This window comes from Rhopalosiphum padi, chromosome 2, assembly GCF_020882245.1.
Source record: "Rhopalosiphum padi isolate XX-2018 chromosome 2, ASM2088224v1, whole genome shotgun sequence".
NCBI classification, from domain to species: domain Eukaryota; kingdom Metazoa; phylum Arthropoda; class Insecta; order Hemiptera; family Aphididae; genus Rhopalosiphum; species Rhopalosiphum padi.
In genome coordinates this window covers 79,355,257-79,378,997 of record NC_083598.1, presented here as the reverse complement: position 1 = coordinate 79,378,997, position 23,741 = coordinate 79,355,257, and the positions used below count along the sequence as shown (strand labels likewise).

The window sequence follows — 23,741 nt, the reverse complement described above, 5'->3', positions numbered from 1 at the left end:
CGCAATAACCGCAGTGGTAACAAAATCGACATTAGGTACAATAATATTATAGTAATGTAGTATACGCTATACGCTCCGAGGTATGAAAACGAATAGCATTATATATATATTGTTCGTTACTGCAATACATTTAATCGATAATATGCATTTCCTTCGTTATAATATTTTTTGCAATACGAAACGTTATTGTTATTATTTCAATACTAAAACTTAACATATTTTGTTGACATATAAATCATAATATTATTACACAACATCTTATTATAAAAACCAATAAAGGAATTTTTCTTTATTTTAATTTTAAAGTTTTGAAGTTTTAAATGTTTTCAAAAATGAATATTATACAATACATATCTAACGATATACTGTTTTATTATGATGTATTTCTACAGGAGAAACCAAAGTTTGACTAAAGAATAAAACAAATGTTTAGAAAAGTTATTATCTGTAACTTACAAACTTACAAACACATTTTCAAATTCTTGTACTACATACAAAAATATTATAACAACGACAATTTTATTTAATATACAATTTATTTACATAAAATGTTATATCAAAAAATATCAATTTTTTACCGTCATGTATAGAATATAGAAAGAAAACTAAAAAGTCAAAAATCTTAAAATATTATAAAAGCTCAAAAAAAGCCAAAATATTAAAAAAAGTATGTTATGTCTAGAATAAATATTTTTCATTATTTTATAACTTATGAAATTATAATATCAATATTTAATGAAATTTGAAGTATCTTATAATATTCTATATTATATAGATAATAATAAAATCAATTTGGTCAAAAATCAGTCTTCCATTTTTTATTGATTTTTTTTTCATAGATTTCAAAAAGTTATGGAAAATATGTATTTTTGAGTTTTTAAATCCCAAATTGGACTTAGTTTTCTTTCAGAAACCTCTAAAATTGTAGTTTTAAGAAATTTTAAAAGGCCAAACGCGTTAATAGAAGACATAAAAAAAATAATCATAATTGTAAAATATTAAAATCAATTCATCCACTATTCCAGTCAAAAATAAAAATATAATATAATATAATATAATAACATAATTTAGCTATACGAATTTAAAAATTACTGAATTAATATTATGACATTGAAAAAATACACTTTTTAATAGCAGCACATACAGAGTACAGACACATTATTATTATGTTGCAGTGAAGTTTGGAAATTTAGCTTGATATTATTATTAATTGCGTTTAATGTACCTAACTTAAAACATTAAACAAAAATAATTGTATTAAATATGTTTTAAACTTTTAAATAGAAGCTAGTACTTACAATATGTTCTGAGTAATGTAGACTTTTAATACACATTATATGGTTTTCTTGGAAGATCCATAAGTGATAGTGAGTTAAAAATTCAGATTTTATGTTCAGTTAATTTATTGCATAATGCATTAATAACGCAATTATACGTGTTACTGATTTATTGTGACTAAAGTGTTGAAAATATTTTAAGTTTAAATATTTTTATAACCCACAGTGTCATGTTTTTGGCTACAAATACTTTATTTACTTCCTATTATATATATAAATATATATTATATATTATATAGGATTTATATATTTTAATATTAAAGTTAATAATTTCCGTAAACGCATAATATCTAATATTTCAGTCATTGAATTTTTTCTTTTTTTATATTCGCATAGTATTATTACGTCCTTCCATATTGTAGCTCATCTGACAGACAATGTCAGTACATTTTGAATACCTACCTACTTCTACGAATACATTTCAGGCCAAGGAAACAAATATACTGTCTCGGACATTTTTTTAGAAGGTTAGATAATATGCATTATTTTCACCTAGTTTGCTATTATATTTTGCGTTGTATGAACGATTTTAATAATATTAAATAAATATATATTTACTAAAAATAATAGGGACACATTTATTTACAATCAGATTTATAATAGAGCCAACATAGGAATTATTTATTATATTTTTCTTTAGCTGACATTCGATATTATGTAAGAGTTATTTTGTTCCAAAAACCCAAATGGTATACAATGATACAAAAAAAATTGAAAATTTAAACTCGAAATAGAAATAATGATTACCTTATTATATTATGTTTGAACTTTATTATATTTGATAGTCATCAGACGGCGATGTTGAAATGTGTAATATACTATTCGAATTTGTAATAAGAAATTATTATTTTTATATAAACTTTTCAAAATCATTTGTATTCATATAATCATATTATTTGTAAACAAATAATAATATATTAATATCCAATGTATACATTAGAGTTGGAACTTCTGCAAAAAATTTGTTATACAATTTAAGAAATTCGCTATTCTCATTACGACGATAATCGGTGATTGTACCTATATAACGTAGGTACAAGTATATCAATTGCGCACACTAACCTATGGTAGTATTACCAGTTACCTTCCTCACCTCCAGCATAATATAATAAAATATAAGTACATCAGTGAACTCTCACTTAAGATAAGCCATCATGGAGAATATAGCAAATTTCTTTTTACGTACTAAACTTTCAGTACTTACCTATACATATTTACCTTATACGTATATTATAATATGAATTATGATAAATTGGTTGTTGAGGTTATTTTCTATCATAAACAAGTTTTTAAATTAGTTCAAAACACATAAAATTTAAAATCTGTCATCGGTGTTTAATATGAGAATAATTATATAGGTATGTATAATGTATAATTATAGCGGGTATTAATTAATTTTGATTTTATTATCTGCAGTATACACATTACCACATTACACACCACACACACACACACACACACACGCGCGCGCGACATAATAATATTATAAATTATAAAAATCATTGAACTCGCTCACAGCGCTAGGTAGTCAATTATTCTACTAAAGCGTCTTCTCTGTACACAGGGAGATAGGAAGTGTCCCCAACCTTATATACATATCACCCGAGGCTACAGCGATTAAGAGGAACGGGTGGCGGCAGCCGGTCGTGTATATACGCTCGGCGATTTCACTAATTCCCGGCGCAGACAGACGGTGTCAAACGGCCGTCGTCACTGACACTATTCACGCACAAACGATTGGGATTGTATTGCGTTGACTGTGGCGGCTGGCGTGTCAAGGCATTTAGTCGTATAGGTCGTTGTACTCGACAGACGCAATAATCAAGTTCTCGCATAATAATAAAAAATATTAAAAAGCTATTAATAATAATATATTTTCATAACTACCCCAACTGCGTCCACATAACTACATGAAGGAATAACACTTCGTTCCTCTTAAAAAATATTTTTACCCCCTTCTTTTCACTCCCTATATGGCTATATATAATATATATTATATATTATAGATATAAATATTTTTATTAATTTGATATAATATGTTAAAACACATTTTTATCTTTCTTCAACACTCGACGATATGCCAATGAAAACTATCTTATTATAAACTTGTATAGGTAAGATTCTTAATAATGTGCCAATCGAACAGAGTATTTTGATTATATGTATATCCATTAATAATTACTATATTATGTACTTAAAGTGAATTAGGTCAAACCTTTTAATATAAATTTAAATTTAATCCGAATTTTAAAACTTTTATAAGTGAAACCATTTATTTTATTTCCATAAGAAAATAAAATGTATTTAAGACCTTATAAATATTATAGTTTGTCTAAAACAAAAGCTTGACGATTGAAAACAAGTTGAATTTCCTACCAATAAAATAAATACGATTTAAAATTGAAAATAGTTTTAAGTCACGTGTAATATTATTATACTAACGGTTGGATATTTTGTTTTAAAATGGTAATACATAAATAAATAATATATTGAAACGCACAAATAAACACAAACAATCAGTAACATACCTTATGCTCAATCCAGAGGGAAGGGGTTATTTAAAAATTGTAATACACCACAAAATATCGCGGCCAATGCAGTCGAGGTCTTGATTTGTCATAGTAAAAAATAAATTCTGAATAAGGTGACTTCGCAATATTGAATTTAAAACCAATAAGACCAAACATAGGTATAGAAAAATGGTTTTAATGAATATTTAATATATTTATATAAAATAAATAATATTATATTATTTATGGTTGTTCAATATTAGGTACTATAGATTTTATTGTTATTTTAAATTTTACTAAATGATAAACAGGTTTAAAACATAAAAATCGTAAAAGTATTAAAATTATTAACAAAAAAACTGGATCAGTGAAATGCAAGTATGTTCTCTGCATCCTTCTCTGACTTAAAGAAAATAGGGTGGAACTATGGCATCTAGTAAGGAGAGGGGTGTCTTTTCAACAACTCAGTAAAAAAAAAACTGTGAAATTATTCAAATTCCTTGCCAAAAACCAAAACTTTGGAATTAAATAAACAAAACAAAGTCGGCTCAAAAAGTTCCCATACTATTGTTCGTAAAAATAGACAAATCATAGTATCGTATATGTTTTTAAATTAAAAAAAAAGAGAGATAAATCACTATATTTTAAAATAAATGAAAAATATTTATTGCTATCTAATAACTAATTACTGTAAACTTTTAATGTAGATGAATCGTGTGTATTGTACGATTTTTTAGATGACTAATATTCACAAACGACAAATAAATATTAAGTTTTGTATGTCAAAGGTATGCTGCTAACGGTATTTTTGACAATCTGGGAGTTATAGTTATCCGTCACAAATGACTAACTTTTAATCTATGGTACTATCTAGAAGTATTAAATTGTCTCCAAGAAAAATTGAGGAGGAAAAAGTCTGAAGTAGCGAAGGAAAATTATTGATTCCTCCATCACGACAATGTTCCGGCGCATACACTGTTGATTTATGATTTTTTGCGTGAAAATCATATGACCGTGCTTCCTTATCCACCGTATACACTCGACTTGGCCCAAGTAGACTTTTTTTATTTTCTAAACTAAAAATCTCCGTCAATAGAACAAAGATTTACGATAAAAGATGAAATGAAAAAAAAAATTGGTAACGGAACTACGTGCGATCCAGAAACTGCTTTTCAGGATTGCTTTTAACAGTAGAAATGTCATTGGCAAAAAGGGTATAAACCAAGCCAGATGATACTTTGAAGATTATGAGTCTCAATAACTTGTAGGTAACTAGGTAAGCACTATATTAAAAAAAAAAAATCAGGAACTTTTTGAACATACCTCTCCTCCCCTTTCCAGGCCAGAAATAGAAAATAGAGCGATAATATAAAAAACTGCGGAAAGGAGGAGAATTTGGAACTACTTTACGAAAAAAATAGTAAGCTATAAATTCAATAGATATATAGTATCGTCAGAAACACAATATATATTATAATATATAATAATAATAATATAATATATTATAAAATTACTATTTTTTTTTATATGTATTTAAAAAGTATTATAAAATAAATACATAATAGAATAAAGATATAGTATATAATATCTTATAATCATTTTTATTAATTAAAATTCTAGACTATAGTTATTTTGCTATAATATACCAAAATGATTTCAGGTACAGCAGTCTAAATACAGTGTTTGTCTTTTTAGACATAATATGTATGGGCAGGTACCTATACCACGTAGAAATGGTGTTCATCATAAAATTCGAAAATAAAATAAAAATATTTGGTCTCAATCTCAAATGTGTTAAAAATAATTAACAAGCAAACATATATTATATATACGAATGCATTTTTCGTCGATAAAATAGACAATAGACAAAATACAAATTTCTTTTGACGTGTTTGAATTTTTTTTCGAAGTTCGAACATTTCTTTAGAGTTCAAACTATTTTGGAGTTCAAATTAATTATAGAATTTCAAACTTTTTGTTCAAGTTTAGTTTGGATCGATTTTCTAAAAACTAGGTTCGACTTTCAAACTCAAACTGAACAACTTAAATTCGGTTCGATTTTTCGAAATACGAGCAGTTCGACTGTAATACACACACGCGCATATGTATATATGTATTATGATTTATATAAATAGTACATATGATGTACAATATAATATTTACGTAATATATTAACATATTATATGTACTAAAAATCATTATATGATGTACATACTTTATTAGCAATGTTAAATAAACTCGAACTCCGCCAACGTATACATGCTCTATACATAGGTATAATATCATTATACCATGTTTGAATAAAATATATTTTAAAGAACAATTATTTCTACAAAAAACCTTTATATGACTAATATAGGTGGCCGATTGTGCATCTTACCTCGCGCTCTCCCTTCGTACGTTATTACGTTAACGTCTGATCATCTCGTTTAGCCGTTCTTGGGATGATGAAGATTACATAGTGCCTCCATCACACGGGTTGGACATTTGTAAGATCCTTGATCTCTCAACTTGGAGGTGACAAACGGACGATATACAAACCAAATGCGAGACGTAAACAAATGTTTGCGATAGTAACAGGCACATACCATGCTGAGACTAACGCAGGAACGCTCATCGCCCATTCGCTCAACAGTATGAACTAGTTTGTTCACATCACCCGTCACACCTATAGCCATGTGACCTGAAATTCGACTACTCTGTACGGTTCGATCTCTTCATGTGAGACAAAGATTAGTTTTATTTTGACACCGTATACTCTTAGTTAGAATAATGATAATACGTCTATACCAGGGGTGGCCAACCCAAATGACCTTGCGGCTACTTTGAAAATGCATTAAAATCTCGTGGGCTGCATGCACAATTATATATTCCCATGTTAGATTTAAATCAAACATAAACATATATTTAAATAAATATATTTTTAAAAAGTGTAAAACGTTTGCGGGCCATAAAATAATCTAAGGTGGGTTGATGGTTGGCCACTCCTGGTCTATACGACCTATCCGCAATTAAAGTGTATGATGGATCGTGGACCTCGGTTGAGTATTATAATATTATCCAGCTGATCCCCGTGACGGGGGATATTCCGTTATTTACCACATCTTATTCGCAATATATGTATATTGCACACCTCGTACGCTTGGATATGCATTTGTTTGATCTATAATCAGTCGGTGTCACGGCGAACACCTAATAGAAACGACTACAATTGCATGTGCACGATCGTTTTCTAAGATTAGTCGACGACAAAAATTTAGTGGTTCGTGATTGTACCACGTATTAAGACGGCTTTACAGTCTATCATGATGTTTGCCAACACTTTTTTGAAATATATTATGGTCATTTTTTAATGTGGCGAAGTGAATTAAGTAAGTGTATTGATGAATTGAACGGTTAATGATAACTGATTTTTGGTTCTAGATTCGAATTTTAGTTTGTGCTATATTCAATTATATACTATGGTAGTATGGTATTTGGTTATTAATATATAGCTTACTAACTACCACGATTCAATAAGTATCGCGCTATTTTTTTTAGAAATAATCATGTTATCAGTGTGAAGCCACCTTTATATTGACTGCTGTCGTCTGAGCATGGCTAATATCTCGTTTATCAGATTATTGTAGCTGTCGATTTATATCGTGTAGGAGTAGGATGGACCTCACTGGATATAACCTGCAGACTCGTGAGTCGTGATCATGAGCCGGAAAGTAACTTATTTAACCATCGACCACATTTTTGACATAATATTATATTATGCTCAAAACGGGTAACAGTAATATTTTCAATATCTTAAAAGTAGTCAATGCGGCCGGTCATTTCTTTTTCTCATAGTGTGCAATAGTGTGCAGTGAATCGAAATTCCGGCGTCGTCTTTACATTATATTATATTTATATATATGCGGGCTTCATTATTTTCGGTTTGCGACTTTCATTTTCTGAGGATTACGTGCCAAGAGCAATGCGTCAAGATAAGACGCACTTAAGTCAAATATTTATATAAGTATATATATTATATACCATTCACAGGAGATAGCAGGAGCCTTGTATAGGTACGTGCCTATACGACCGTTTTTATTAGAATTTTTTGCATTTCCTCATAATTTTGTGTACCTAAAATATTATTTATGTTTATAAAATCCAAATAAGACCTTTTTAAGATGTAGTCTAATAATTATAATGAATTTTTACTTCAAGAGACGTCACAGACCGTCATTGTTTTTGAGGGGATGTTGATGTAAGAGGACATTCAGCTATTGTCATGATCTATTTTTAAATAATATATATACGAGTACAACTTATAGTAGTCGTATCAACGTCGGTATTATTGTTATTGTTGTCAAAATCAAGACGGTGACCGTCAATACACAATTAAATGGTCGTTATATTGTTAGAATATATTATAGTGGTTTGGTTTTTGGTTTTGTCGACTATTATTATGAGACAATAAAGGTTGTCTGGTGTCGTTATTATATTATGTTTCAATGCAGAGAACATTATTTGCATCTAGTAACGTTTATATGTTTTATTCGTTTTATCAGGTTCATTAGTAGCACTAACTCTGAATTCAAAATATTTAACTTAAAGTATTAAAGTAAAACCTACTATTCAAATATTAACAGTTGATAAAATAAAATTCGTAAATTATAATTCATATCCTACTCTCCCCTCGGCCTTAAAAATAAAATAATATTTATAATCAAGGTACCGGGAATTTATTCTGATCAGACACGTTGATCCATTATTTTAGGACATTTCAATTCACTGCATAAAAACAATAAACCGTAATATCCACCGATGCGATTTTAATCCTTACTTTTAAGACAATTTCGACAGTATGCAACACTACAAAAATGCATCTTTATATAATTAAAACTTATTAGTATTCAATTTATAATATTTAACTATTATCTAATATGCATACCAAAAGTTATAATACCTTTGATACTATATTGTATAAAAATGCAATATTTAAATAAAATTTGTTTTAATGGGTAAAAATGAAAATACATTAAACGTCTTAGAATAATTTCAAACATTAAGCAGTTAAAGGGATTAATCTTATTGTTTGAGTATATTTAATTCTGAAAACAAATTATAGTAATCAGATCAACAAGTATTTATAATCTGAATCAATACACCTCCCACAAATTTTTTGATCCCTAGATATATTGCTTTAATTTTTGTTTAAACAAAAATTATTATGTTGGCATTATTTGGGATTTTGTTATTATGGTTAATATACATACTTATTTGTTTAACAAAATTTAATATAGACCCCATATAAAATAATATGGCTAATATGGTCGTATAATTTATAAATGTTTTATTATTTTTTATTTTCTTGATTTGTGGAAAAAAGTTGTTATAAAAAAATACATAAAATCATTATTGAAGTTAACGTTTTAATTAAAAAAACTGTATATTGAAAATTAAAAAACTGCAACAAAATTCGAATTGTTATACATTTTTCTTTATCGTAAAGAAAATCATTATCCGGAAACTCATTTTTCTGAAATAATAAACGATATTAGGTATTTTGGGATTATTTAAAAAAAAATGAAAAATGTCTTACTAAGTATTAAAATTATAAAAGCACATTTTTTTTTATAATTTTTTTATATTACCTACTCATTAAAAATATGAAAAATTAAATAATGTAATGTAGTTAAAAATGTCTGTGTAATGGATGATTGTGGTTTTTTATTACGTGTAAGTAATGACATTTATTTTTTAAATTCTATGATTATTACAATTAATTACATCTATCTTTACATTTATTGTACTAATTTTCGTTAATTTTTATAAGTCTATGTTTTTTTTTAAGTCTATTCACAACTAAAAAAGTAAATTATTAATGGAAATACATTAGATAAAGTATTGTTTTTAAGCAGATTTAAAATACTCGTGTATGATACTATGATTAGGTACTATATTAGGTACATCACGCATAATGTATATATATATATATATATACATTGTCAATAAATTCAGGGTACTTACATAGTATAATATTTTGTTACCTGTTGCTATGTATATAAACATTATTAGAATTAAAACTAATAAAATTATTAACTAACTAGGTTAAGGAAACATTTATGCAATATTTAACAACATTTAGTATAAGTTTCTGCCAATAAGCTTTAGTAGAATAACAACAAAATGTATAAAATTAGAACATAGGTTAAGCTATATTAAATAATTATTAAATTTTATAAATTATATATAAGAGTGGATAAAGGTTGATTCTTTAGTAGTGATCATATTCTACTGCAGTCACTGAAGAAAAAAACAGTAATACAATTTTATATTTTAATTTGTTGTTTATGTTTATTAGTGAAAGAATTAGAAGCATTCAGTGTACTTATAGAACAATTTGCATGGTATGTGTGTATCACTTCAGAATATAATTATGGTTTGTAACTATTTCAAGTAGTGGCATACATGGTAGTGGTATGACAGGGAAGAAGGTGGATATAAATCTAAGTACAACACTACACCACTGACTGGCGAATATCGTTAAGATAAAATAATTAAATAATAGAGTAACTCTGTACCTACAATTTATATATTGTAAAATATATTTGGACTAACGTCTACAGAAAGTGTAAAGTAAACGCAAATTACAAATGTAGCTACAAGTCATGGGGTTGTTGCGCAAAGGTATGCGAAAATATATAAATATGAAATAATAATAGTAAACAAAAATACCATGAGTTTTTTTCATAAGATATTTGTAATGTTGATTTGAAAGAAACTGTAATTCGTAAATATTATTTAATGGAATATCCTCTACCAGAATTTTCATAAACAAAAAAATATGTCAAAAAAAAAACAAAAAACTTTTCTTACTTTTCTTTATAAAACACTTTATATTATTCAGTATAATTGAAATGTTGGTCAACTCGACATTTTTGATTTAAAAAAACTTTTACTCATAACTATTTACATAATATACACCTACAGACTATATAATTTATTTTTCCATCTCTATAATGTACACGTTTTATCTAGACAATTTCTTATTACTTCTTTTCAAACTTTCAAAAGTTCATCTCACATTTAAAAATGTAATTTTCTTTACACAATTTTGTTAATTTTCTTTTGCTAAATTGTAATGTTGCAAATGATTTCATGCAAATTTAATAATAACATATAATTAGAGTTTTTAAGAGTAACCCGCGAAGCCATCTAATATACATGCCACAACCTGGGAGAAAACTTAATTATCAAATTGATTTCGTATGCGAATACCAAGAAAAAACACCTGAACTAATTTATAGAACTTTATTAAATGTAAGTGTATTATCAATTAGTATATATATATATATCTATAAATTAAAACACCAAAATTACCAAATCTAAACTGATGCACCTATAATCGAGACTGGTAGGATTTTTATTTGTACATCATAACATAATATTCAACAATTGCAATACGCATCCATCATGGTTATACTTATTCAATTAGACAGTAGACATAACAAAAATTGGCATCTGCTTTGACTCACTTATTGTGGTGCCATATCCAATTTAAAATTGAATATACTGATAGATTCTTCGGCTTTAAAAACCAGTTATCTTATTTACCAATCCAATAAAAATATATATAGACTTTACAATATGGAATTCGGAGAATTGCAACATAAGAAGGTACGAAAAAGCAGACATAATAAAGACCAAAACGCAATAAATAATAGTGAAATACTATATTTATCATCACTTCAGTAAGTTGACAATTGACATTTACAGAAATATAGATAAATACTGCATTAATTTTAAAATGTACAGAAAAAATATTATGAGAAATATAACACTCTGTTGAACTCCAGCCAAAACACAATAGTTTAAACTGTAAAGAAGATGTCGTACTAAATAGACTCATAATTAGTCACACGACGATCTTATACGTGGATACCTGATGGAAAAAATGAGGAACCTCCATTTTGCCAACGTGAGTAACAAAAATCACAGTTAAATACATTATCGTCTAATGTCCAAATGTCTCCGAGACCAAAATTTAATTCCACATGCCAGACAATCTATATTAAGGAATTTGACCATTTCCATATGTTAAAAGCTAAAAGTGCATTGGAAATTAAAATATATAATATTTTAATAAAATGCTAATTTATTGTAAGCCCTAATGTTAACTAATAATCATAATACGTATCAAAATTATTTAGTTTACTTACATACTCAGGGTGGTATTTTTAAAAACATATCTTTTTTATTTTGGACGCAAATGGGCTGTACTCAAAACGAATTAATATTTTTTTGGCGCAAATGGGTAACCCCCATCTATATTACAAGAAAAAAAAGTATTGTATGTTTTTTTTAACTTTTTTAATGACGTAGTTTATTATTATTATGTTTATAAAAAAACAAAAATTTTTATACTTTTCAACATTACATTTTCAATGTAAATTCTATTAATTTACCTCGAACCAAAACTACAACCTTATAAAATTAGAGACTGATTTTTACCGTATCCTGTAATATTATTATTTTTTATTTTACAGGTACTACCACGCTTGATGTAATCTTTATATTATTTTGCTATTGACATTTTTTTGAAATTTTAATTTAATTTATTTTTTTTAATTAACTTTAAAACTTTGCGAGTTTGTAAATTAAAATACTTGTGAGTATTTGTTTTATTTTTACTTGACCTTCAAAATTGTTACAGATAAATTGTGTAAAATATTGTATAATTATATTTATGGATAGTATGTTATATTATAATAAATAATAAATGAAAATAATATAATATAACAAATAACAAAACATAAGCGATCCTTGCGCGCATATCTGAATATCCTATAGATAATGCGTTCAGATTTTTTCAAAGTCGCTAAATAAAGACAAACGTTTCATCTGAAGTTTTTTCAAGAAATAACAATATAATAAAATTTTAGTATATTATATATACATTAAAGGTCATACCTAAAATGTTATTGTGCAGCAAGAGTCCGTGAGTAATATATTATATTATAATATTAATTACGTATATACCAAGGTATACTATAAACCACTTATTGCGGTATAAACTATACAGTGCGCACGTGAGCTTACAATGAGTAATGAATAATGACATTAATATAAATAATAATACAGTTGAACGAACAACATCGACGCGCGAAGAACGGTATTATTATAATATATACCCACTCGCCACTCGAACACGGACGTACAGAAATTATTCAGTTTGGTCGTTCTACGCTATTATTATTATTATCATCATTTTCGTTATGTTTTAATATAATATTATACAAGTACTCGAGCCGGCTAATTGTACTCTACGGGCATTGTGTGCGATTTTTATTTTTACGCGAGGCATTATTTATGCGCACGGTATCGCGCGTGTGTGTTTTACTTATATATATATATAAATAATATATTATATGCATACAAATATACTGCAGCGGACGAGCGGGTGAGCAAGTTCGCATAATGCGCGTGTGCGCTAGTGCAATGTAAGCCCGAGACAGAGGAGGCGAATGAGCGCATTCAGTCACACGTCGTACACACGCGCGTTACATACGAATGGTGTCCGCTTCGTCATTTGAGCGTGTGTAATGTGTATGTGTAAGGTTTATTTATTTTTTTTATTCATTACGTTGTATATGACTCCTAAATGCAAATTGTATCCTATTGTCTAGAAGAGTCTAAAAGCGAATAATAATAATAATAATAATAATAACATGCACCGCGTTCATGTCACGGATGTATACCTCCATTTATGTTATGTTTTAAAACATAACAAATTTCAAGCAGAGAAAAGAAAAAAAATGTTTATACCGTAAAAACAACACCACTCTGCTAAATGGCAGCTAATGCACTCGACGGATTACCGCGCCAACGTCTATATAATAATTATATGCGTCTACTACGGTTACGATTGAATGTGTGTACTCGCGACTATATAATACTATAATATCATAATATAGGTATACAGCAGACTTATCCGATGTAACACGCTGCAGTGTAATATAATATATATATATTAGGCATATACCATATGTATATAATGTAGAACGTATTATGTATTATAATATAGGCGAGCGCGCGCTTTTCAGACCGTTATCCTAATTAAAATACTGCAGCAGTCGGTGTGAAAAGAAGTAGGTATACTCGTATCACTAACTATATAAAGTGTACGTATATATTATCATTAGTAAATGTATATAGTGTGCGTATACAGGGTGACAAGGAATAAAAACGAAGCGATGATTTCACGAACGTTCTCGTGTACCTACATTAACTGAAATATTATTCGATGCAATAGCGTTTATACGTAGGGTGGGAGATTAAGAAAATATATCTTCCCCCTTAACCCAACGTTTTTTTTAGCTATTTTTTATATTATAGTTGTGTTTTTTTTTTCATTTATCGCGCTATCATAGGTAATATAATTTTGAGGTTTTAAGCCGTTTGACATCGACAATTTTAATTATATCTCCTCTCTTAAATAAATCCTAAATACGCACTGATTCGATATAAGTATTACACAATTTATTTTGTACGAACATAATAATATAATAATCATTGATAATAATCCACAGTTATTGATATTAATTATAGTCGTTTAAGGTAATACGGTTGGAAGATAATCATAGCCATGTTATAGGCGATCTAAAGTTATATTATAGACAAGGTATTAATCGCCTATGCTACTCTTAACTAGAAATTATTATAATATTCCCTATGTTTTTTTATCCGTAAAAACAAATATGCATATTAGGTATAAGAAATATTTACTTTAGTTGCTGTATTACGGCATCACGCTGTAAATATTATAACATACATCAAAATGTACATACGCACAGTCTGTTTCGTTTTTTTTTAATGGTGATTCCCGTTTTTTTTTTATCATACACGCGTATTTCCTATGCACCGAATGCATTGTTATTTTTTTTTTAATTGTATACAGTATAATACGGTTTTGTTCATGTGAAGGTCATTCGATTTTTATGAATCAGGTGCGCGACAATGGAAATAAATCCGTTAACCATAAATATTGACATAACCTTTAGTCAATTTACTATATATTCACTTGCTATGCACATGTGCCCACAGTCGATGAAGTAACTATATATTCTATCTGATTTTATACTATGTCACGGATTACATAAAAGTATTGACGACACGTTTGTACATAAACAAATGTATAACCATCTATTTTATTGCTGGTATCAGACACAAAAAAAAACATAATCTCACAACCAGTCACCAGACGACGCGTCATGTATAGATCTTTTAACCTCCCGACGAAATGTGCGCCTTTTTAATATCGGCGCCTGCGGCTTTATTACCCATCGATCATCCAGCATCCTCTCAATATTGTATAGCTATAATATCAAATACTATTATTAATTTTTAATTTTCGTAGTAAAGATGAATTGAAAATAATATTCTGTTACAGTTATCAGAAGGATTAATTAATATCTATAATTATATGTTTTATAATAAATATAGTATTATAAAAGTGGAATGATATTTTGTTTAAGTTTAACGAGGTATTATATGTTTAATACTACATCTGCTATATTAAAATACGTACGTTTTGAAGTTTTGATAATCCGATCAGTAATTTATCACAAAACCAATTTTATCTGCATACTAATTTTAGTGTATTTTCATGTATAATATAAGATACTTAATATACCTAATGGCTAATATTATATAGTTTTTCTAGTACTTAAACTGAAAAAAAAATAAACTAAATTATCAATTCATTAAGGAAATGTGAAATGGCATTATTAGTAGATACGCTATACATAAAATATAGTGTAATGTATTTTTATTGTAAAATTAATCTTATTTGAATCATATTTATGCCAGCACAGAGATATTTTTGGCCGAACTTCATGACATAGTACGTCAAACAATGAACAGTTATTTTTAGGCTATACATACCTAATAGGTATTAAAATAGTAAAATGTTTCATAATCATAAATATTTGTGCATTTTATATTATTATTTAACTAACCACCAGATATTGAATAATGAATATTTTAAAATATCCGTCGTTGCATTAATCATTAAATGCATCATAAAAAGAAATAACTACATACTAAAATGAAGTGATTATACATAAAAAATTATTAAATTCGGAAGTCTAAAAAAATAAAATGTTCCATTCCCGGTGAAATAATATCAGTAATAACTATCTATGCTACTATGCAAGAGCTAAATTAATATAGATTATATATATAATGACAAATGTCGTATGATACATTTGTGAGCATGATAATATATGGGTAGATAATTAGTACCTAATATTAATTACCTATATCCAATATATGTCTATTCTACATAATATAACTTTTTTGGTTTCAAATATCCAGAGTAATTGATTACGATATTTAAATTAATGTAGGTACATTTGTAACTATAGGTATCTACAGTGAGGCTGTATTAATAAATAACTCTCAAAACTGTGTAATTCATCGTTTGGCTAGACTATGATACGTGGTTATATGAAAAAAAAAAAAAAACATTAAATAATATTATGAACGCATATCATATAAAATATTTTATAAAACGTATCAGAGTATACAATTATAAAATATAATAACGATAGTGTTGATCTTTTGATAATAATGTGTCTTAATGGACAATAAAGAAAAACAATATGATATAGATATTTTCCGTCTGGGAATTCGTAATTCAGAATGAGGGTTATTAGATACTTTTATGATGAAGCACGTTAATTTCTCGAGCTTATATTTCATAATGAGTTTTTAACTACCTACCTATTTGCAAAGTGTTCATAGTTCATTTTCAGACTATAGCTTATAAATAAAACGGTAAAGTGTAAGTTACAGACATAGTTAAAACGTTCTCTAATTTAAATAACTAATTTAATGTCTCAAGTTATTCTAACGAAAGTAGTATTAGTTTGGTAGGTATCTATATAATATTTTTGATAATATCCAACTATATAGGTATCTGCAGCCTTACTATGTAACTCATATTATTATGATATACAGTTGGTCTAAAAAGTAGTATTATTTCGACGACTCAGCACGAACGACACGGACGTTTAATTATTATGTTAAATGGCAGTAGTAAATAGAACAAAATATAAGAGGCAAATATAAACTGTTTTTCGCACAATAACATAATATTATATAATATAATAAATAAATAAATAACAATATTATAATATTATGTAGATACGCGTAGTATACTCACGGGATTGCGGCTGTTGATGATGATAATGATGCTGATGATGATTATGATGATGATTGTGGACTCGGTCGTTGTCGGCGGCGGCGGGGTCGGTCTGGTTAGGCTGCGGCTGATGGTGCGGCGGCGGCGGCGTCGGCGGCGAAAGGGGTCGGCGGAATAACGTGTCGGTGGCCGCAGTAGTGGTCGTCGCGTTGTCGGCGGTCGCTATCACGACGGTCGTGGCGGTGGCGGCGGCGGCGGCGGCAGTAGCGGCGGCTTCGACCACTTGGCCGCGGACGACAACGACATTACGGCCGGCGGCGACAGCGGTGTGCTGGACGAGGTCGGCCGTCGCGTTTACGTCGGTGTACGCGGCCGCCCTGGAGCGCATGAGCGACAGCGACGTGATCACGGCGGCCAGACAACAGATCGCCGGTAGGTAACAGCAGCCGCAGACGGTCAGTTTGCAGCCGGCCGTGGTCGTACGCGCGGGGCTGCCGATCGCGCCAACGCACCACCACCAACACCACCGCGACGACGGCGACAACAACAACACCACGGCGACGCCGGCGCGACGATGATCCCGATCACCACCGTCGCTGCTATCGTCGCCTGTTGTTGCTGCTGCGACCGTCGACCACCGAATATATTATTATTGTCCTTTGAACGGCCGCCGTCCGTGGCTTTTCGATGTCGCCTCGAGCCACAGACCGATCGTCGTCGTAGTCGGCGATAACGATGTTGTCGTTGTTGTTGGTTTTGTTGTCGTTTTTGCGGTTTTCGTCGGTATTACCACATCCGCACATCGATCAGCCACACTCGGCGGCTCGGCCGTACTTTTTTCTCACCCTTATCATGGCAGCGTGTACGACGGCAACGATACTGATTAATGATAACAATTCCTACACTGAAACACACGTTAAAATAAAATATTATTATATTTTATTACGCAGCACGTCGGTAGTCAGACTTAGACGCAGTAATAGTAATAATAATGTAAAGTCGTGAGGGACAGTAATCGATATAGTAGGATTCAACAAAAAAAAAAAGCAATTCCAATGCTGTTGGCGACGAGAAGTCGTCACAACGCCTATAAACCTCCCCCTAAATATACACCACCCCAAATTCGGAGTGTACGTATACTTATGCAGCAAATAATAGTTCCTTGTTCGGGGTCCAATGATACCCACCACGAGCTTAACGAGTTTTAGGGGCTTTGAGTCGGATTTTATTCTCATAGGATTATCGTCGTACACTCGTACCTATTTCTCATACAAAATGCATATACTTATTGCGTCTGTGGCAAATCTATAATTTTTGTCGAACATGATAATATTGTATGACTCGGTATTGCACAACGTAGCACGTGTCAATGTATTGATTAAGATTAGATTTTAACTCAATAATCATTTCTTATTATTGAGATATGTATATATACATATTACATATACATATACATATATACATATTATATCTTAAACAAAATTCTTTCTAAATAGTTTGTAAATTCAACTATTTATGTAAGTATTGAGTAGTATGTATATAATACTATAATAGGTTGCCTATTTATTGTTATTTATTAGTTTTTAGTTTTTAGTGATAACTCGCACATAAGTTAACCATGATGTCAACATAACAAAAAAAATGTAGTCATGTATAATATAATACGCAATTAGATTTTTTCTATAAAAAGAAATTCTTCAACAAAATACCTGATGGCTATGGATTAGCGTGACGAAAATATTGGATTATGATTTTTAGTACATTTTATTCGCATTCGTGGCCTATAATTTTAGTTATTTTAAACGAACTATAATATACTGTAACGTCGTATACATGTATATTATTACTTTGATATTTTTTACGACATAGGTTTTCCAAATGCCATATAGACTGCTGTAATATTTACACTTATGCGCAGACGCTACGAGGATAAAGACGGGCAGGGTTGAACAAAGGCATGAGGATGCTTGCAGTGCACACGAAAACTTTTCTTCCGGCGGCACTGCGGCGGCAGCAGGTCGACGACGTCGTCTTTGTTGTTATCGTCGTGGCTGCCACTACTGGGCTATATCATTATACGCGTCGACGATTCTAAGGCCAAAAACGCACCCCACGCACGTGATGTGGGGAGACTCGCAGAGATTGTATAATATTATTTTTGGTCGCATGAGGGGGAATAATATTTTAAACCACGGTCAAACTAAAAATATGAAATATAAATATTATACATATTATTATAATATCAGGAACTGTAACAAAATCGAAAATAGTCGGTGTATCAGAACTGGAGCCTTTTGATAAATACGTAAACGAGCCATAACAAAAATAACATACCGACAGAACTGAAAAAGTACAGAACCTTTATGGTAAAGTTTTTCAATATTTTGAACTAGAAGTGTTTTGGTTCATTTTAATTTTTATAAAATATGATGTGCTTAAAAAAATCGATTGCTTTTCATAGTAAGAAAACACAATATGCACACAATTTCAATATAAAAACATTGATAATAAATTGCATTGTAATTGTAAACAGTATATTATTTTGTACACTTTTATTATAATTAGGGTGAGAAAAAATAATTATGAAGTCAACGAAATCGAATATATTATTATGATAAGGATTCCTACTTAAACGCACACCGTACGGCGTACACTATTGCACGTTAGAATTTTCATTGAAATGTGTTTTCTAGTATTTTATTTTTAGTATCTATAAGACTATAAAGTTAAACGCATCGCATTATATATTAGTTATATTTAATATTTATTATTTTTATATGTATATATGTTATATAATAACTTATTTAATCGGCGATAATTACGTTTAAATGTCATTCATTGACGTACAAAACAATTAAGTAGCTTTGATGGAGTTTTAGTGTTTAGATTGACATAAAACATGCATGAAAAAGGTTACACACACTATAGAAATTCGTTTGTTAAATTATTCATAATAGCAAAAAACCAAACAATTTTGACAAAAATATTGTTTCATTGTATTAAAAAGTACCTTTTAGGCGTACGTTAGTTTATCAAAACATTGATACTATAATAAATCAAACAAAAATCAATATATTTTATTATTTGTTTGTTGCGTGCTCGGAGAATTTTAAAGTGTGTATATGGATTCACTTCTTTTAAAATGTACAACAATAAAATGCGTTGTAGGTCCTCGTATCATAAATAAAGGTAATAATGTATAGTAATATATGTAGGTAATTGTAGTTAATTTTACCGAACATTTTAATGGCGTAAAAGTCTATTGATTTTGTGAATAAATAATGAAAAAATGTAGTAATATCTAACAGAAAACGTAAAAATGTAAAAAATGAAAACCAGTACAAACTATGCATGAAAAAAAATATAATTTAAGTTTAATACCGTAAAATGGTCAGTCAATATCAATATAAATAATAACTCGTAAATAGGTACGCAGTATAATATTATAATAGTTGTAAAAAATATTGTATATACCTAACTATTCTAATCGCAAGTCTAATTGTCTTAAAATATTTCTGATGTTAATAATTATTACATCAAACATTAAACAATTTCTTTGTTATAAAAATCAAATTGCTAATAAATAATAACACAGTTATTGGTAATACATATAGTTGTTTTTTTTTTTATAAATCATATAACTTAATTATTTAGAATTTAAATATGTATAATGAACATTTTTATTATTATTATTATTCTACATGTATAGAACTAATAAAATGCAAACTTCGAAGTCAATAGTCAACAAACGAAATTAACGTAATAAATTACTTTTTATAATTTATATGTTTATAATTGAATATGAATTACATAATAATTTTACATAGAATAATAAAACACTCAAATAATTAACGTAATAAATTAACGGTTTTCAGTGCAATCAGTAACGTTTATGAACTATTAACAAATTTACTGTAGAAAATAACAAATCTTTTTTTGTGGTAATTATAAACTGTTTTCATAAGTGGGCCAAGTTCAAGTAACTTACCCACTGTACCTGATCGTATCCAAACAAACACCAGTACTTAGTAAATACGAGATAATTAGCAAATAATAGCTAAATTAACAAATCAAAATTCTATTTTTGTCGAATTTGTAACTAAATAATTTCACTATTTACGGCTATAGAATATATAAATGGAGCTAATTAGGATTATTATATAGTCTAACATAGATAATATGATAACATTTTACACATAAACCTACATGTTTAACAAAAATAAAAACCATAAAACCGTTAAAGCTTATCAATTTACGTACAAAAAACATCAAAATTATATTTGTTAAAACATGTTTCACTTTTTCTTATATTATGTATAATTTATTTACATAGTTAAAAAACATTTGAATATTGTAAACAAATTGGCAATACGTTGTTTAAACAAAATATTTAAAATGTATTACTTAGTTCTCTGTAACTGAGGTATTTTGAATACCTATCTATTAATATTACTCTTACGTTATGAATTATGATCGGTTTGTACGAAAAATTTACTTTTAGCATGACTATTTTTTGTAATTAATAATAATAAAATAAATTACATAATAATATAATATTATGATGGAATAAGTAATTATATTGTAAAGAATATTGAATTACCATTATTAACAATTAGTTAACGTAAGGTAGGACATCTAACCCATTTTTATTATAGATTAAGTTTGGTTTTCTATATTAAAATATAGTTTATATGTAAATGTGACAAATAAAGTTGAATTATCAAATCTTTAATAATATGTTTGTATAATTTACATGATCAACATGTAAAAAGTCATTAAGATGATGCAAATTTTCCTGAGCCTTTCAGTCGAGGCCCAGTAACTTCCCTGTAATATACTATTATTATATTTATATTATGTACTTATCTCTCGTTCCATAATCGTGGTAATTTCATCGCTACAGTAAGAATTTAATGTGACTATTATAATTATAATATTAATAAATTAATACAAATAATTTTAAAGGCTACACATATTATTTGTTTGTGTGATTTTAGATAGTTTCTTATTTTGTAAATGTGAATTTTTTCTTTATATTGTTTTAAGCGTATATTATTGTTTTTTCTCAACTTATAATTCTATTTTAATGCCACAGCCATAGAACAGCCTAGGTACTACGTAAAATAGAAACATTAGAAACACAATACAAAACTCCAAAACTGTTTAGTCTATTCAGAACTTTTTCTAAAATATTAATAATATACCTGTTATTCAAGTATATGTAAATAAGTAGTACATTATATTTGGTATCCTGTATTTGCATTAATTACACTTATTTGACAGAAAATATATTGACTGTTATTTTTTGTATTTTGGTCATAGGTATGTATTTCATTTTTTTTATTTAATATAATCTCAATACCATTGTCATAGTGTAATTTGATACGGCACAGTAAATTTGGTATCGTTCAGGAAATAATATGATTCAATTATTTTGATTAAAAGATATCAAGTGAACTAACAAACCATGATATTTAATTAACTATATTTTAGTGATGACGTTTTATATTTTAAACGCATAGAAATACAAATCAAAATATTTCGAATATTATATAGTCACGTTAGACTTCTATACGATATTTATTTTATAATATCAAAAAGAAGAAAGATAAATTTAAAAAAAATTAAAAATCCAGTTAGCAGTTTATAAACGGCAAAATAGTAAATATTTCAGGTAATAATTTATCATCGCAAAAACAATAATACATATCACATGCAAGTATTCCGTATTTTTATAATGAACATTCAGGATTTAATATAAGTTAAATTAAAATCAAATATTATAAATATTTTCGTATAGAAATTAGAAAAAAGGTTATTCGTGATGAAATAAGTAAACAATTAATGGTTGTTATTGTATAATATGTAATGTTTATTATATACTTAAAAATGTATATTTCTTTCGAAACAAATCAATAGTCATCACTATTACATTTAAAATAAAGAAAATGCAACTAATGAGAAACAAAATGAAACTATTTTATAATTTAAGCATAAAAAATAAGTTATAAAATCGATACTATATTACCTATATAATAAATTGATGGTTGTAAAAATGTCCTAAAAATAATAGGTATTTTATTAATTTAAAAAAGCTGTTGACGTTTTCTTACAGTTATGACATTATATTCATTATACGTAGGTAATAAAAACGTAATATTAGATAGTGAGTATAAAACAAAATTGATATCGCTTTTTACTTAATGTCATTATAATTATTGGTAACTTCATTAATTTAAATTCAAAAATAAATATAACATAATATATAATACGTATGATATGTCATACTATACTATACTTCTGATGCGTAATTTCGGCATTTGTTAGAGTAGTAAAAACTTAACGATTTTCTGACTGATTGATATTGGATACTTATCATGCTTATAAATAAAGGAAATATAATTTCAACTTGAAATAAAGCTGAGTAATAGATTGAAGCAATATAAAATTATAGTACAACCAACATCTGATTAATAATATTAAGCTACTTACTGGTTTATTACATAAATAATAATATATTATTGATTTTTTTTCATACAAAATCGATTGAGTATTATACTTGAGTTAAAAATAAATTGTACAACTTATTTATTTACTATTATAAAATAATTAAATAAATTTGAGGCAACATAATATTAAAGCCTAAAAATCATAAAACCTATATTATGCACAATACTCCATTTCCGTAGGCATGTAAAATACATACATTAT

The 23,741-nt window shown here is 28.2% G+C and overlaps 1 protein-coding gene across 2 annotated transcripts in view; it reads right to left on the bottom strand.

Moving 5' to 3' along the window:
- Positions 1–23,741, bottom strand: part of LOC132923036 (uncharacterized) — a 53,219-nt gene that overhangs the window by 27,274 nt on the left and 2,204 nt on the right. For both annotated transcript variants that reach the window (XM_060986832.1, XM_060986831.1), the window contains exon 2: positions 17,052–17,934. In XM_060986832.1, coding sequence (XP_060842815.1) covers positions 17,052–17,418 — 367 coding nt within the window. In that variant the 5' untranslated portion in view covers positions 17,419–17,934. The remainder of the gene's footprint in view (positions 1–17,051; positions 17,935–23,741) is intronic.